Here is a 16,328-nt window from a genome sequence, read left to right on the forward strand (position 1 = left end):
TGTGTGTGTGTGTGTGTGTGTGTAGAAATGGTTTAATGGGTTCTATGCTGAGCCCCTGGTCTATTGTTTTTGGTATACCTGAGCCACAGCCTTTCCCTCTGTCTTCACTTTACCTTTTCCTAAATCAGTAATCCTTAAACCTGTTGTCCACCTGTGGAGCTCGTTAGGCCCTACAAGCCTCATCTCCTGGAGATTCTCCTTCAGTAGATCTGAATCGACCCTAAGTATCAATTTTAAAAAAGTATATATATAATTGATTTCAGAGAGGAAGAGGAAGAGAGAGAGAAACATCAATGATGAGAGAGAATCATTAGTCGGCTGCCTCCTGCATGCCCCATACCGGGGATCAAACCCGGCTGGTGTGGCCCAGTGGTTGAGCATAGATCCATGAACCAGGTCTCAGTTCGATTTCCAGTCAGGGCACATGCCTGCGTTGCAGGCTTGATCCCCAGTAAAAGGATGTCCAGGAGGCAGCCCATGCAGGAGGCAGCCAATCAATGATTCTCTCTCATCACTGATGTTTCTCTCTCGCTCTCCCTTCCTCTCTGAAATCAATAAAACTGTATTAAAAAAAAATCTGGGATCCTTTCTGTGGACCACAAAACTTCATGTAATCTGGCCCCTGGCTTACTTCGCCTCCACTTGCCCATTGGCTCCCGCCGCTCTGGCCTCTTGCTTGTCCCCCCTCAGAGCCTTTACACATGGTGCTCACTTTGCTGGTTCTCTAGACAGGAACCTGGTTTATTCTCTCCCATAACCAGGTCTCTAGGTAAAGGTCACCCCCTCAGTGGCCTGTTCTATCTAAAAGAGCCTGTTTCACACTCCATTTCTTACCCTGCATTCATCACTACTTAGCCTCGTATCCATCTACGGCACTGGGATGCAGAAATGAACAAAATGGGCAGAGTCCCAGCATCCCAGTGCCTAGAAAAATAGTAGACTGTCAATAAATACAGGGTGTGGCAAAAGTAGGTTTACAGTTGTTCATATGGAAAATACCATAATGAATAAATAATAATACAAGAATAAACTGTTTTGAGCACTTTTTGCCATGCCCTGCACCATTTGACTGAGTGACTAAACACTCACATTTCTTTCCAACAGGAATGCCAAACCCCTTTTATTTTGCTTTGTCCCTTTCACTTATCAACCAAGTCTTTGTCCCAGCCTTTGACGGGGCCCCAAGCTTTTCTACAAGGCAGGAATTCCCCCAAAAAGATAAATATTGGAGACCCAAAAGGAAAAGAATATCTTCTGAGATTCATACCTTTTCACATAACTAATTCCCTGGGTTCTGGCAACAGTCCTCTGAGGTGAAGTTGCTGTTTCCATTTTACATACAAGGAAACAGGCTTCAAGGAGATCCCACAACTACAGGGAGGAGCTGAGATTTGAACCCGGGCTTCTTTTTTTTTTGACCCAGGTTTCTTGACTCATAGTCCAAAATGGGGAAAATGAAGTTCCTGTTGGCAGCACTGGAATATATGCCTAGGTAGGTAGGGTAGAAAATTGGTCTTCTCTTTGTTTTTCCATAAATGAGACTTTAGGATTGCTGGGAGAGAGAATTTTGGAGGTCTCAACATACCCCCTATCTAGTCTCAACTGAAAGAATTTTTGTCTGGATGCATTTTGGGACATTTCATTAAGGTTAAGTGGTAATTGCTTTAGAGGGTAGTTAGAATCGATTTGCTTTTATTTCGTCATTAGGTCAATATTTGGTCACCATGAGGCTATCAGGTTCTGTTTGCTTGGTTTGAGTTGTTTGGGAAAGTCTTTCAATTCCACTCAGTTTAATTCCTGGAACAATGGTATAACTGGTGTGGTTTAAATATTTAATCTCTCACCACAGTCAACCAGATAGTCGACAGAAAAGAATATCTAGAAAAGAATATCTTCAGTTTACCAAGTGCTTTTTTTAAAAAAAAAATATTTTATTGATTCTTTACAGAGAAGAAGGGAGAGGGAGAGAGAGTTGGAAACATCGATGATAGAGAAACATCAATCAGCTGCCTCCTGCACACCCCCTACTGGGGATGTGCCTGCAACCAAGGTACATGCCCTTGACCGGAATCGAACCTGGGACCCTTGAGTCCGCAGGCCGATGCTCTATCCACTGAGCCAAACCGGTCAGGGCTACCAAGTGCTTTTGTAAAAAGATTCTCACACCAACTTCATGAGTAATAGGGAATCTAAACATTGGGCACAGTGGCATGGGGGAGAATATCTCAAGAAATGAAACGAAGTTTTAATATGTGAATAAACAGAGGAATTAACTGCCCATTTAACTGACTTCTTAGAGGAAGCCGATAATGAAACTAAATGCGGACTAAGGGGATTATGCTGTTTGAAGTGATAATTAGGATTCGTGTGTGTTCTGTATGTGTGAATGTGTCCTATATGGTGACTTAGGAAAATAAGGAAAAAACTGACAAAATGCATAGGAAAACACCTTTAAATAAATAGGACTAATTTTCATATGATGAGATTCTAAAAATGTTCTTTGAATTTTTACAGATGTACATCCAAGGAAAATTACTATTTGCCAACTTTATTTTCAATGGTTATAGCACATCTGCTAAAGACCTTCATAAGCAAATTGTGAAGACAAGGGGTGATTATGATATGGGATATTTCCTACCCAGTGACTTCAGAATCCGGTAGAGTAACTACGCACTTTCTACCTTATCTTACACTTTTAATTAGTAAATCCCAGACAAGGCCAATTGTCTGGGATTTACTTTTGCCTTTATGAGTATTTTTTCTTTACCTCAAACTTACTTTTGCCTTTATATATATTTATTCCTTGCCTCAAATCTTTTCTGGAAAGAGGTAGCTTATTTATTTAAAAGTTCAGTTCAAGGAAAACCACTTTCTTTTTAACAAGCAAATGTTTCCAAGACTGTTAAACTAAGTTTAGAAAGAGTCAAACCAATAATTCCTTCAATTACATAGCACAGAGTATGACTTGATGGATGTTAACTTTCTTCTTCATTCTGTATGTCTTTTCTGTCAGGGAGGTCATCTAAGTCAACAAATATAACACAATGAGAATGTACCCAATGGCTGACAGTCACTCTAAAGGGTGAAAATGTAGCTTTTCAACTTAATCTGCTGCCTTCACTCTGATAATTATCATGTGAGGCATGTAAATGACCAAACAAAATTTAGACCAATGAATCCAGGGCTTTCTTAGACAACTGCTGTCTTCTATGGGTATATGAACAAATTCTGAAAAACAGTAATTGAAGAAAAATAGGGACAGAAGAAAGAGACAAAGTATTTCACCTTTGGCTAATTCATGTTGCAAACACCAGAATAAAAAAAGGTACACACAAAAAAGATACAAAGAAGTACAGATTTTATTAGGGTCTTCTTAAGCTTAGGAGGAACAAATACAGACATATACAAACCTACTATTAGGTTCTTACAAAGTATTTTAAAACAGCTGACAAAAATGCAATATAATAAAATATATAAATCTATAACAGAAAGTATTGTGTTAAAAATTATAATCTCAAGTCTTCAGGAAGGGTGAATAGTTCTATATAAAACATAAGTAGTCAAAAAGTAAAAATTATCTCTGAAAGAATATTTTCAAATGATATTAAAAAAAAAATACTTAACACTCCCAAAGTATGTGAAGTGAAGGCCGACTTTGGAAACTTACTGGGTTAACAAGCCTGAACTCTGTAAGACAGTTCATAAATTTCCTATTTGCAGGGTTCATATTTAACAACGTTAAAAGAGAGAGTGCAAAGGCCCCCAAACAATGGAAACACATTGTACATACACATGATGGGTTTACACACTTCTATGTTAAGAAATACAGTTAAATATGCTCACAGGTCAGTGCATTGATACAAGATTACTGATGTTACAACATTTTTGTATTTAGGTGAATACAAAAAGTCATAAATTCTATAAGAATCTATATATAAGGCTCACCTATGTAATTCTACATACTTCATTAGATAATGACGAATGAGAAGAAGTATAAATTAAAAGTGAATTTATCCTATCTAATAAAGAGGGAATATGCTAATTGACCCTCACACTGTCACAAAGATGGTGACGCCCATAGCCAATAAGGAGGGATTATGCTAATTGACTATCATGCCCTCAAAGATGGCACCTACAGCCACAAGATGGCGGTGCCCAGTCCCCCAGCCACCAAGGGCCAGCCCAAGGCGCAGGCAAGCCTCAGATGGCGGCTGCCCGAGCCTCAGGTAACCAGGGCCGGCTGAGGCTTGCGCTGCCGGCAGTGGCAGCAGCAGAGGTGTGATGGGGTGTCGCCTTCCCCTGATCGCCGGGTTGACCCCCACCCCTGAGGGCTCCAAGACTGTGAGAGGGGGCACGCTGGGGTGAGGGACCCCCCTCCAGAGCATGAATTTTCATGCACTGGGCCTCTAGTAAGACAATAAAAGCATTTACATCACTTGGATTTAAAAGGAATCAAAATCCAAAGATCATTTTATCCAATCTATTTTATTAAAAGAAATATACACATAGTAACATGTATAGTGTTTTGATTTATGCAAACAGGAAGACAATGTGCAAAAAGGAAAACATTGAGAGAGAAGGGTGAATATACACACACACACACACACACACACACACACACACACATACTATTTACCAGGCAGAAAATAATAGATTTCATGGGATGAAGCATCTCTGTAATGAATGTAGTACAGAACTAATTGTAGGGGTGAGTTCTTCAGTATTTTAAAGGATAACCATTGACCCAAATTTTTCTGGTGTGACTGGGCTTGGAGGAATAGTACATTTTTTAGTTCCTTTCACATGTGGAGTCCCTGATTAGTCAGCAATTATTTCAAACAGGGTCTAAACCTATAGAAATGCCAGTATTACCCAAAGTATACATTTTCAATGTGCATCATGACCCTTTGGATTTGGGGCCATTTCAATATTTTTCTGATATCCTGTCCTCCAAATTAAATAAAAACATATATGTGGCTATAGCAATGTCACAGTTTTGATGTAAGACCATGTAATGAGTCAATGAGGTCAGAATATGTTAAAAATCCAGAGTAACAGGGAATGAAAAATCAAGAAACACTATTTGACAAAATACCTTTGTAAAATGTGAGGTATTAGCCCATTTCCACTCTATCACCGTAGCTTGTTTTCATCAACGACAGTAGATTCTGCAATGTAGCCTACAATGTGTTCCACAAAGGATGGTGTGTCTACAAATGATGCTAAGTTTCTTCCCAGATCTGAACCTCAAAAAGCAAGTTCAAAGCAATGTGGTAGATTCAAAAGAGTAAAAGAAAAAGGCAGTCTCCAAAAATGAGAGCTTGAAATTATAAGCACTGGAGCCAGAGGCAAAGACCAATGCCTTTCAGAAACTATGAACAATTAGTTAAATGAGACTGATATTGAGTAGAAACTCTGAGAAGAACAAAAACAAATAACTAATTTGGGAGAGAATGTCTTTTGGTGGCTAAGTTGCTTAACCTAAAAATAGAGATCCAATAATAAAAGCTACAAGTACAGTTCTCCTCATTGGCAATTATTAACAATATATTACATATCACTGTTCTATTGTGATAAATTACTATGTCAATGTCTAGTAATGCTTTATCTTGTTATCCATTCCCATCCTTCTAGTTTTAGAAGGATTAACCAATCAATTCTTGCTAAAATGTAGGCACATATACAAAAAAGTGAGTCCTGATGGATGAAAGATGTCTCATAAACCTCAGGTTATCTTCAGTCTTCATACTCTTGATGGTCCAGGAATGATGCGCGAGTTTAGGTTGGTTCTAGGATAGGCCCAGGGGCCTGGTTTGATCTGGGATCCCTGGGACCATACCTAGAACAAACCCAAACAAAACCAAACTCCTTGGGAGTGCTTTCAGCTCAGACGTCTAGGCTTTTCACTCATGTGGACCTTCAGGGCTGTCTGAGGACCACATGCCAACCTTTTAAGGAATAGGTGTAACAGTTCTGGAGCTTTCTGCATGTTGCCATTTTTAAAAGCTTTACCACTTTTATTATGTGAATCAGAATATTACTCTTGTGCCTGAGTGAGCATTACTGAAGTCATAGTATGAACCGAAGGTACTACAGGTTGGTATAATATAAGTGCAGAAAATACTTTGATTAAGAAATGGAGGTAATTTAAAACTTACTTGGGAGGGAAAAGATATTATAAAAGAATAAACTTATAGTAATATATATTGAGAAACTCTTTAAGATACAAATATGAGAGGAAAATATCTATTTCTACAACATTATTTCATAGAATATACCCACTTTTAAAGTGCAATTAGAAGTACACACAAGTTAAACACTGTCCTATTGCAATAACATGTTTGGTATGTGCCAAATGAAATTCAGTAAATGGGAATGAAAGAAACAAATTTAACAGCTGACAGTTAACATATTTTAAAATATAGCATTAAAAATATAATTTGCACTTTAATTCATCACACATTTTAGGATATTCATAAAATCAACTCATTCATGTTAAGTGTTTGTATATGTGGATCTTGTATTCATATATATATATATTTTTTTTGGTTTAAGCAATTACAATGAGTAGAATCACTTTTATCCCATAACTATACTCAAGGAGAAATTTTCTCCTTGTACCATCAAACAGAGTTTGGCATCATGACTATCTATTCTGTAATAGCAGTCTCAGTTCAAGAAACTATTTGGATTATCTGTTTTTTTAATAACTGTTGTGTCATAATTCCCTTCCAATAGCATGAATAATGGAAAGCTGACTATGGGGCATGGCCATAAAATAAGCAGACTGATTTTAACATATTATTACTAAAACACAACCGGCCTGTTGGTAAAACTAAGTTGTTAGATGCTAGAATATCCCCTTCTAGACAGATTTGAATTTTACTTACAAACATTATAATATGCACATTTCATATTTATTTTTCATTCGAGAGAAAAATTATCATGCTTGATTACTTAACACATTAAATAATAATTTAAAGATGCAAAATATAGAATGACAGTGGGAATTTAGTCATTCGAATATCTGTAAATATCATTCTAACATTGATAACTTTTGGCAAGCTTTTAACATACAATTAATTGAATGAAAATAAAGATAATGTCTTCTGTGATATCAATAATAAAAGTTTTCTTATTTTCCAGGGCTCAACCTACTTCATGTTTTGGAAATGCAGATATACTTCTCTAAAAATAAAAATAAAACAACATTTCAAAATAAACTCACCAAAGAAATTCTTAGCAGCATATGATATCCAGATCAAAGAGAAAGTACTGTAGAAAATGCTAATTTGAATGGACTGGTTTTAATAGGAGTAAAAAAATTAGAGGACAGAAATACAGAGAAGGTAAAGTATAAAAACAAAATGGTTCCTTTTGTATAATGAAAGCCCTTTTACTTTGAGAGCAGGTACTGATTGTAACTTCACTTATTTTCAGGATAGAAATGAAATAGGTACTAAAATAATAGATGTTACAAAATCCATGCACTTAATATAATCCAATTTTTTTGGTCTTTACTGAGTCAATTTACTCTTACTTCCCACATTATTCTAGCAGTCTTAGCCACCTTGTTTTCAAAACCAAGCAGACTAGAAGGGGAACTATGAGGACTGAGAAAGGCACACTTAAGCAAGCAGTAATATAAACTAGAGAAATTAGAACTATTAAAAAACAAAGACAAGAAAATTAAAAAAGCACAGCAGAATGGAGCCATTTGGTAAAGGGTATATAGCTCTCAATGCCTAATTAGTTTATCACAGCATAATTAACTACTGTTAATAATGACCATTTTGACATCAAAGAAGATTAAATAAAATGCATTTCATATATTGTTTAAGAAGATAGCAATGCATATTAAGTTTTAAAGACTCCCTTCAAAAGTTATTTAAAAAATTTTTAATGCTTAATTTAAGCTCTATAGAAAACTGGGATATAAAATAACTCATTCCCCCAAAATTCAGAAACCCAGTTCATGGGTAATTCTACTAAATTACCCATGTTTAGTCTCAAACCAATAGTTCTAGAATATAAATCTTGATGAACAGAGTTGAAATCACGTTTACAGTGCTGTATGTTTTAAGTCTATACACTATACTAAGAACAACTAAGAACAAAATGTTCAACATTGTCCTAAAATATACACAACGGTTAATGCGAGGATGTCAGTAAAATTTTTCTTTCAGAGCTGAAGTCATGAATGGAGAGTTCTAGAAATATCAATATATAAAAACTGAATTAATACTTCAAATATATGGCAATCACATATACAACCAAATGTTTTTAGCAAGTTTAGTAAAGAACTAAGAGGCAAACAAAAGTATGCTAAGCAGCCAAACAGATTCCATAAAGTCCATGCACGCCACTGACAGAAAAGCCCCTTAGCCTTCTTTCAGTCTACTTACTCTTATTTTAGACACAATTCTAGCAAGCTTGGCAATCTGGTTTCCCAGTCCACAGCAGGTTAGAAGCAGCAAATTAGGGGCTAGTGCAGGATGCAGGCACAGAAGACAGGAGCAAAAAGTGACAGCTGATTATACGGGAAAACAGAGAAACTGTGAAAAACAAACATGACTCAAAAGCATAGCAATACAGGACCAGGCAGGAAAGAGGCATTATATGTCTAAGGAGCCCCCTGAGGGCGAGTTTCTGATTACCATCCCATAATTGATGTTCTTAAAATGACAAAAAAAAGTTAAAATTATATCCTAAATACTCTAGAAAAAGAGTAGAAAGTACATTGTAGAAAATTTCGCACTGTACTGTTAAAAAAGTTTATTAAATGGGTTTGCCTCAGTTACCCAAAAAATTAACTTACACAAGTTAGTCATCATCAATGATTACAGATAAATCCACTGTTACTATACTTATGGTATTTCCCCATATTTTCTCCTCTAAAATATTTATAGCTTCATTTTCTAATATAAATTGCACAGATATGTTCTTATAAATATAACTGGGAGAATAAATCAACTTTTATGCTTTGTTTAGTTGTCATTCATGGCATGATACTTTAATTCAAATAATGAGTTGGCTGAGCTATACCAATCTTACGGTATTTAGTTCCTGTTTCCTTGTTTTGTTTAGGTATAGAAACAATATACTATGATTAATCCAAATTAATTGAGCCTTCCTTCCCACATGATTTCTCAATAATTTATCAAAATATTTCATATTTTACATTAGTGATTGGGTATAAGAGTGAAATGACTTCCAAGATCCCTTAACACTTGATTTATAATTTTGTGAAATGTAGAAGAACTTGTATCTTTTTATGCTTTAATGTTAAAAGCTTTACCATTTTTATTATGTAAATCAGAATTACTATTTATTTTTTAATGAAAATTGAATTTTTAATTTTGACTTATTTTATGAATATATTTATAACCAGATCTTGTGATTTTTTTTAGCCTCAATAGTTTTACTTTTAAATATTTCCAAGAAGACAAAATCACAAACATCATTTAGCAATCTAGAGGATTTGGGTTTTGCTGGAAAAACTCCCTGTGAAGTTATTAAGTTAGCTGTATCCATAGCTTTTAAATGATGAATCTGTGATTTAAACTCAGGTTTATCCTTCTGCATTAAACCCTTAAGCCAATATTCTTAAATTTCCTTACTAATTTGCCTTAAATGTGTTTCTTTTTACCTGCTTGTCTCCCATAACTTCAAACTTGAGTCAATGTATTATTTCCCAATAAAGTATATTCAGATGCTGTAAGTACAATTAGACTTAAAGAGGATTTCACTTATAACAGTGATGGCGAACCTATGACACGCGTGTCAGCACTGACACGCGTAGCCATTTTTGATGACACGTGGCCGCTGAGGCGGCCGCATGCCGAGGATGAAACATTTGCTGCTCCTGAGGATGAAACATTTGCGAAATAATGTTTTTTTCCTCAAAGTGACACACTACCCGAATTATGCTCAGTTTTTTGGCGAAGTTTGACACACCAAGCTTAAAAGGTTGCCCATCACTGACTTATGAAGTCAGATAATAGAGAAAACTTGTAAAAATAAGCAGAGGACCACAAATCAAAGACTAGGAAGAGTCTGGCACTAGTCAGGCCAGATATGTAGTTTTAATGAAAGCTGAAAAGAAAAGAATTTAAGATATAATTGTCACCAGATCATTTATTGCCATGACTTTCCTAACTATAGACAAAGCATAAAAATTCTGTCTTCAAGACTGACTTAAATAGTTTTTCTCATACATTCTTGCATTAAATACTAGGTTTAAAACAAACTATGGAAATGTTCATATTAAAAGCTGTCAGCCCTGGCCGGTGTGGCTCAGTTGGTTGAGCACTGTCCCATCCACTGAAAGGTCCCTAGTTTGAGTCCAGGTTGCGGGCTCAATCCCCAGGTGTGGGGGTGTGCGGGAAGCAGCAGGTGGATGTTTCTCTCTCCCTCCCTCCCTCCTTTTCCCTCTCTTATTCTCTAAAAATCAATGAAAACATATCACATTTAAAAATAAAAGATAAAAGTTGTCAGGATATTACTCCTAATAAGAATTATCCTGTCAAAATATTATTGTAAAACTTGGAAAGCACAATTACAAATTTTCCCACAAAATATTTTCCCCAGAGGGTTTCCTTTGGATGTGGGATGGCAGCTATTGAAACTAGTCAAGAGCCTAATAAGACTAAGTGAAATATTCTCAGAAAAGTAACAAACAATGATATCTACTTATATTACATTGGCGTGTTTTACTTCTGCAGGTATTCATTGGAAAGAAGCATAAAGTCCAACATAGAGGGTCTTAGATTTTTACTGGGCATAAACACCACCTAGGTCTTATTCCAAAATGACTAAGAATAATTGGGAGGATGGCTCTATGTCTGCATTTTAAAAATAAGACCTCCAATTTGTTCTAATATAAGTGTTCCATGGAAAAAATGGAGAAACACTGACTTCTAGATTATTATAAATTAGGAATTTTCACAGGAAAGATAATATTTTATCTTGGAAATATTTTAAAAGATGAAAGAAAATTTGAAAATTATACACACCAAAAAAACATTGAATTAAAATTTTAAGATCCTTATATCATGATTTCACCAAGCAAAATTTTCAGTGAACTAAGTAACTAGTGAATAAAACAGATCAGACTGGAAAATTACAAATTCTTTTTTTAAAAAAAATATATTGTTATTGATTTCAGAGAGGAAGGGAGAGGGAGAGATAGAAACATCAATGATGAGAGAGAATAATTGATTGGCTACCTCCTGCACACCCCCCACTGGGGATTGAGCCCGCAACCTAGGCATGTACCCCTGACCGGAATCGAACCCGGGACCCTTTAGTCCGCAGGCTGATGCTCTATCCAGGGCAAAGATTACAAATTGTTGATTAAATTAGCCCTTCACATTTAAAAAGTATCACCTTAGAGAGCATTGAATAAAACTGGTAGAATATTATGAAGATATTTTTCCCACACTGGTATAATAAAAAACAAAATATAACAAAATTAAAAAGTATTAATCTCGAATTCTTCCTGTGTAAGGTTATAGATTAAGAGAAAGATTATCAAATTTTTGCTTAGTTATTTCTTCTAAATCCAAGGGAAAAAGGCATTCACAAACTAATTTAAAAAGGAAGTAAACTTGCCCTGGCTGGATGGCGTAGTTGGTTGAAGCGTTGTCCCATACACTGAAAGGTTGTAGGTTCGATTCCTGGTCAGGGCACATACTTAGACTAAGGGTTTGATCCCTGGTTGGGGCACCTATGGGAGGCAGCCAGTGGATGTTTCTCTCTCTCCCACTCCTCTCTCCGTTCTCTCTAAAATCTATGAAGCATATCCTCAGGTGAGGATTGAAAAAAAGAAAGTAAACTCTAAATGTTATTACTATTTCTGAGTTTAAACTAGGCCTACTCTTAGGAACTGCTCCTAAGAGCTTAATTATGGATGTCACAAAATTTTTGGCAACTGGCAGAATAATCCTACCTAATAATAGACAAATATGCAAATTGACTGCACCTTCGCTGCGCCCAAGCCACACCCACCAACCAATCAGGACGAGTATGCAAATTACCCAACCAAGATGGTGGTTAATTTGCATATCAAGACAGTGTAGAAAGAAGGGAAGAGCTGCAGAAGGGAGCAAAGCTGCAGAGAAGCAAGCAAGCCGGGGGGAGGAGAAGGGAGGCATGGAGGCGGGGCGGGGGAGAAGGAAGGAGAGCAGGCGGGCTGGCGGAGAAGGCGGGGCGGGGGAGAAGGGAGGAGCCCAGGCGGGGCTGGGGGAGAAGGGAGAAAAGCAGGCGGGCTGGCAGAGAAGGCAGGGCGGGGGAGAAGGGAGGAGAGCAGGCGGGGCGGGGTAGAGTGCAGCAGGAAATCCTATTGCAGGATTCTTCCTGCAACGGGAACGCTAGTTTATAATACAAAGGATCTCTATCATTCATGTAAAGCAGAAACAAGTTTTTCCTCAGGATAAAAAATAAATTTCTTTAGATTATTGAAAAAACCCCATAAATCCTTTGGTATGAAAATTTACTCTAATGCTAAGTTGTAGGAGTCTGCATGTGTTTCTTAACTCTAAAGACAATTTAGATTCATCATGTAATTTTCTTTCTAGGGCAGCAGCATAAATTGAATTAGCCCTACATTTCCCCCAAATAACATCTACACACTATGTCAGTGCATGGAAGCTATAGGTTTCAAAAAACAATATACTCCTGAAAATAACACTCTTTGAAAATGCAATTGTGGCCCTGGCAGGGCAGCTCAGTTGGTTAGTGTCGCCCTGATAAGCCAACGTGGATTTAATCTCCTGTCAGGGCACATACAAGTATCAACCAATGAATGCATGAATAAATGGAACAACAAATCAATGTTTCTCTTTCTCTCCCTTCCTCCCTCTCCCTCTCTCTCTCAAATCAATAAAAATCAATAAATCAATCAATAAATAAATAAAATGTAATCACAACACAAAACAAAACAGATGCGACTGGACAATTTGGAAAGCAACCTCTTTTAAGAGGTAGTTTGTAAATGAAGTATTAAGGAAACAAGGATTGCTTTCCAGGAAGCTGACAGGATGTTTCCAGAATGTTATTCAGGTGGAGAGAGGGAATAGCCTAAAGCAAGAAATCAGCAGCATGGTGGCCTGCTTATCTAGACAAACTGATAAAAAGAACTTTCAGCAAAGTTGGGGATGAGGTCTTGGACCTCTGGATCCCACTTTGAAATCAGCTCTTCTGATTGCAATGAAAACAGAAAAAGGTAAACACACAAAAATGTAAAAGGATAATCCTTAAAATGGCACGCTTTAAAAAAAAATCTTAAAATTAACTGCTGAATACACATGAACAAGGAAAACATAAGAAACATGTCATAACCCAAGTACTTTTAAAATAAAATTATTTTTTAGTTCCAAACCCCAGTACACATCAATTGCATGAGATCTTTTTTAAATTTTATTTAGAACCTGTATCTTTGTTTTAAGACGTGGTATAAACAAAAGTAAAATACAAACAACTTGTTATTAACATAATAACTGCAGTTATTAACTGTGAGAAAACAGTAAAAAGGAGTCACATGTTCTTGCGACAGAATTATCCCAGTCATTTTGTGATAGCAAATTCTGGCAAGAAATGAGAAATTCATTTGTTATGAAAAGTACTTAAAGAATTTCCAAAACTGACCAGTTGTGCTGCAAGTAAAACAGCAATTATTCAAAAGAGCCCTTACCTTTCTCTTATTGTCCTAAAAGATCTGCCATACAGGTAATTACTATTTTCAGATCAGTTGTTTAAACCAGATTCTTCCTGTAAAATCATACCTTAGCTTTATATATAATGAACTTACACTCATTTTCCCTTTCCAGTAGAATATCTAGTCTTGAAGCTAAAAAACACTTTCATAAAAGGAATAATTTAAAATCCTTCATGTAAATCTTGGTTCTTCCTTTTCTTCTACCTCACTTTTATTTTCTTCTATTAATTGTTCTTCCTCCTCGTCACCAAAAGTCTGTTCCTGCATAGTGGTAAAGGAGAGAGACCGAGCAGCCACTTCGGCAGCGAGGCCAGCAGTGAAGGTAAAATCCGGTGACAGCTGCAGCCTCGCCAGCCTCTGCCTGATGGAGGGCTGTGGTGAGTCCCTGGGAACTGGATGGGCAGCGATCAGGTCACCAACATCTGCCTGCTGAGAGTCATCTTCACTTTCCCACAGACATGCTCTTCCTTCAGTTCCTTGCAGGAAGCCTTCATGTGTAAAATTGTCTTTATTTTTACCATCTAGAGGGTTTTCACACAAATACTCAGTCCTACTACATATTTCATCATCAGTTATGGAGGGTTTACTATTTTCTTCTTCAATATCATTTTTACCAACTTTCCCCATATCTGAATCCATTGATGGTTCTGAATTACTTATGGGTTCCATTGGGTCTACAGGAGACAAGGATTTCAACACAGCTTTAAAGGAAAAAAAAGCAAAAAGAAAGAAAAATAATAACTAAGGACCCAGAAATAATTTAAACTTTAATTTAAACTCCCAGTAGATTTTTTCTTATAAAGAACAATAAATAAAGGCTAAATAAAACTTTCTAGTAAAATCAATATAAATTTGTAAATCCAAAGAACTTTATAAGAGATAAAATGCTTAAGAAATGAAATGAGACAGGGTTACGATGAAGATTTTAAAACACCTCATGTATTCTCTTATCCAAAATATGAAAGCATTGGTTCTCAAAGTGTGGTCCTTGAACTAACAGCATCAGGCAGAAATGCAAATTCTCAGGTTCCACCCCAGACCTACTAAATTGAAAGATGGGGTTGGGGACTAGCTGTGTTGATAAGCCTTCCACCTTGTACTGATGCATACTAAATTTTGAGGACCACAGCATTAAAAAATAAGCAGCACGGCTTTCACTGATAATATGTCAGATAAAAAGCCTAAGTAATCCAGATAATCATATTTTCAACACACACATATATATGTATAAGTTAAAACAGCATTGGAAAACAAATGTAACATACAATTCAATTTACTTGCCAACCACCTAATAAGACCCTGATGAAAGTAAAGCTGTAACTTCTATACATTTTGTAATGTCACAGAAAAATATATAATGAAATAAAATCTGCACTCAAGACCAACTACTGTACAAAGCATAATACATAAATATAATATATATCCATACGGCAGAAGTTGTCCTTTCAAGGCAAATGAAGTTTTATTTAGCCCCTCTTGAAGTTAGTAGGCAGTGGGTTGCTTGCTAGGCAGTCTCTCCTCCCAGTATGAGGGGTTAGTACAATACAATATATTATGAAGCATGGCGGAAGAAATAAAAAAGTACATCTTGAAGATCTGGCGTTTATTTAAAAATTATTTTGTAAAATGTGTCCATTTGCAAGAAACAGATCCCTAAGCTGCAGTAACTCCACTAGAGAAGCAGCGACAACAGGTTCCAGTGCAGAATTTCCCTCTCTAATTCCATTCGGACTTTACCCCTGTAGGCAGAGATGAAAACAACTCTGGAAGATGTACCGAAAAATTTCATGGGAAAAGCACTTTATGGTATCAGCAGCTTTTTACTTAATTTCACAAATTAAATCAGCATTATTGCCTTTTCAAATGTAAACTATCAAAGCACGTACCTGAAAAAGAGACACATTTCTCAGTGTTCTCTTTGCCCATATTGTCAATAGGATAATTTTAAAGCTACATGAAGAAAATACTAAACAATAAAAAAGGATACAAGTTTATATATAATGCTATTTTCAGTCTTCACATGCAGTTTTAATCTATAAATATGCTGGTTTAAAGAATGCAACATAAATTAGAAGTTGATTGATATTCCTGATAATTGCTAATTAAATGGGGGGGGGGGAGAGAGTAATACAAGTGTATTAACACTATGCTAGAATATAAGCCTCCAGGAGTGTAGGGATTTTTGTCTCTTGATTTATGTGTTAGGAATATATAACAATGAACAATGTGTTAAGAACTACTTGTTGAACAAATAATTTGCTGAATGAATACTATGAAGGATAATAAAGCCCTTATTTAAGGAGACTATATTACAGAGACCAAAAAATAAAAAATAAAAAATCCAATGCATAGAAAATAACAGTGCCTAAAACATTAATGCTCTTAATCTTTGATTTATGTAGGCCCAATATATAAGCAGGTAACAGGAACTCAATTTTTACTGCTGTTTCTAGGAAGATCCTAATATCCTATATGCTTTGCTGCTCAGACTTGCTTTCATTTTGCTACAGTGCCCTTCTGGCATGAGGGTCTGCAGTGCTAGGAAAGGAGGCCGGGCTGGAGGATTCACAGAGGAGACTGGTGGAGAGGACAGCCTGGAGAAGAGAAATGT

The 16,328-nt window shown here is 36.3% G+C and overlaps 1 protein-coding gene across 2 annotated transcripts in view; it reads right to left on the reverse strand.

The window, feature by feature from the left end:
- Positions 1 to 3,046: 3,046 nt before the first annotated feature.
- The window catches only part of VEZT (vezatin, adherens junctions transmembrane protein), a 73,602-nt gene continuing 60,320 nt past the window's right edge, over positions 3,047 to 16,328 (reverse strand). The window contains exon 12 of one of the 2 annotated variants that reach the window (XM_079775100.1): positions 3,047 to 14,418. In XM_079775100.1, coding sequence (XP_079631226.1) covers positions 13,889 to 14,418 — 530 coding nt within the window. In that variant the 3' untranslated portion in view covers positions 3,047 to 13,888. The remainder of the gene's footprint in view (positions 14,419 to 16,328) is intronic. The other variant, XM_079775101.1, reaches the window with a different exon arrangement.

This window comes from Cnephaeus nilssonii (genome assembly GCF_951640355.1).
Source record: "Cnephaeus nilssonii genome assembly, chromosome: 6".
In the NCBI taxonomy this organism is placed as follows: domain Eukaryota; kingdom Metazoa; phylum Chordata; class Mammalia; order Chiroptera; family Vespertilionidae; genus Cnephaeus; species Cnephaeus nilssonii.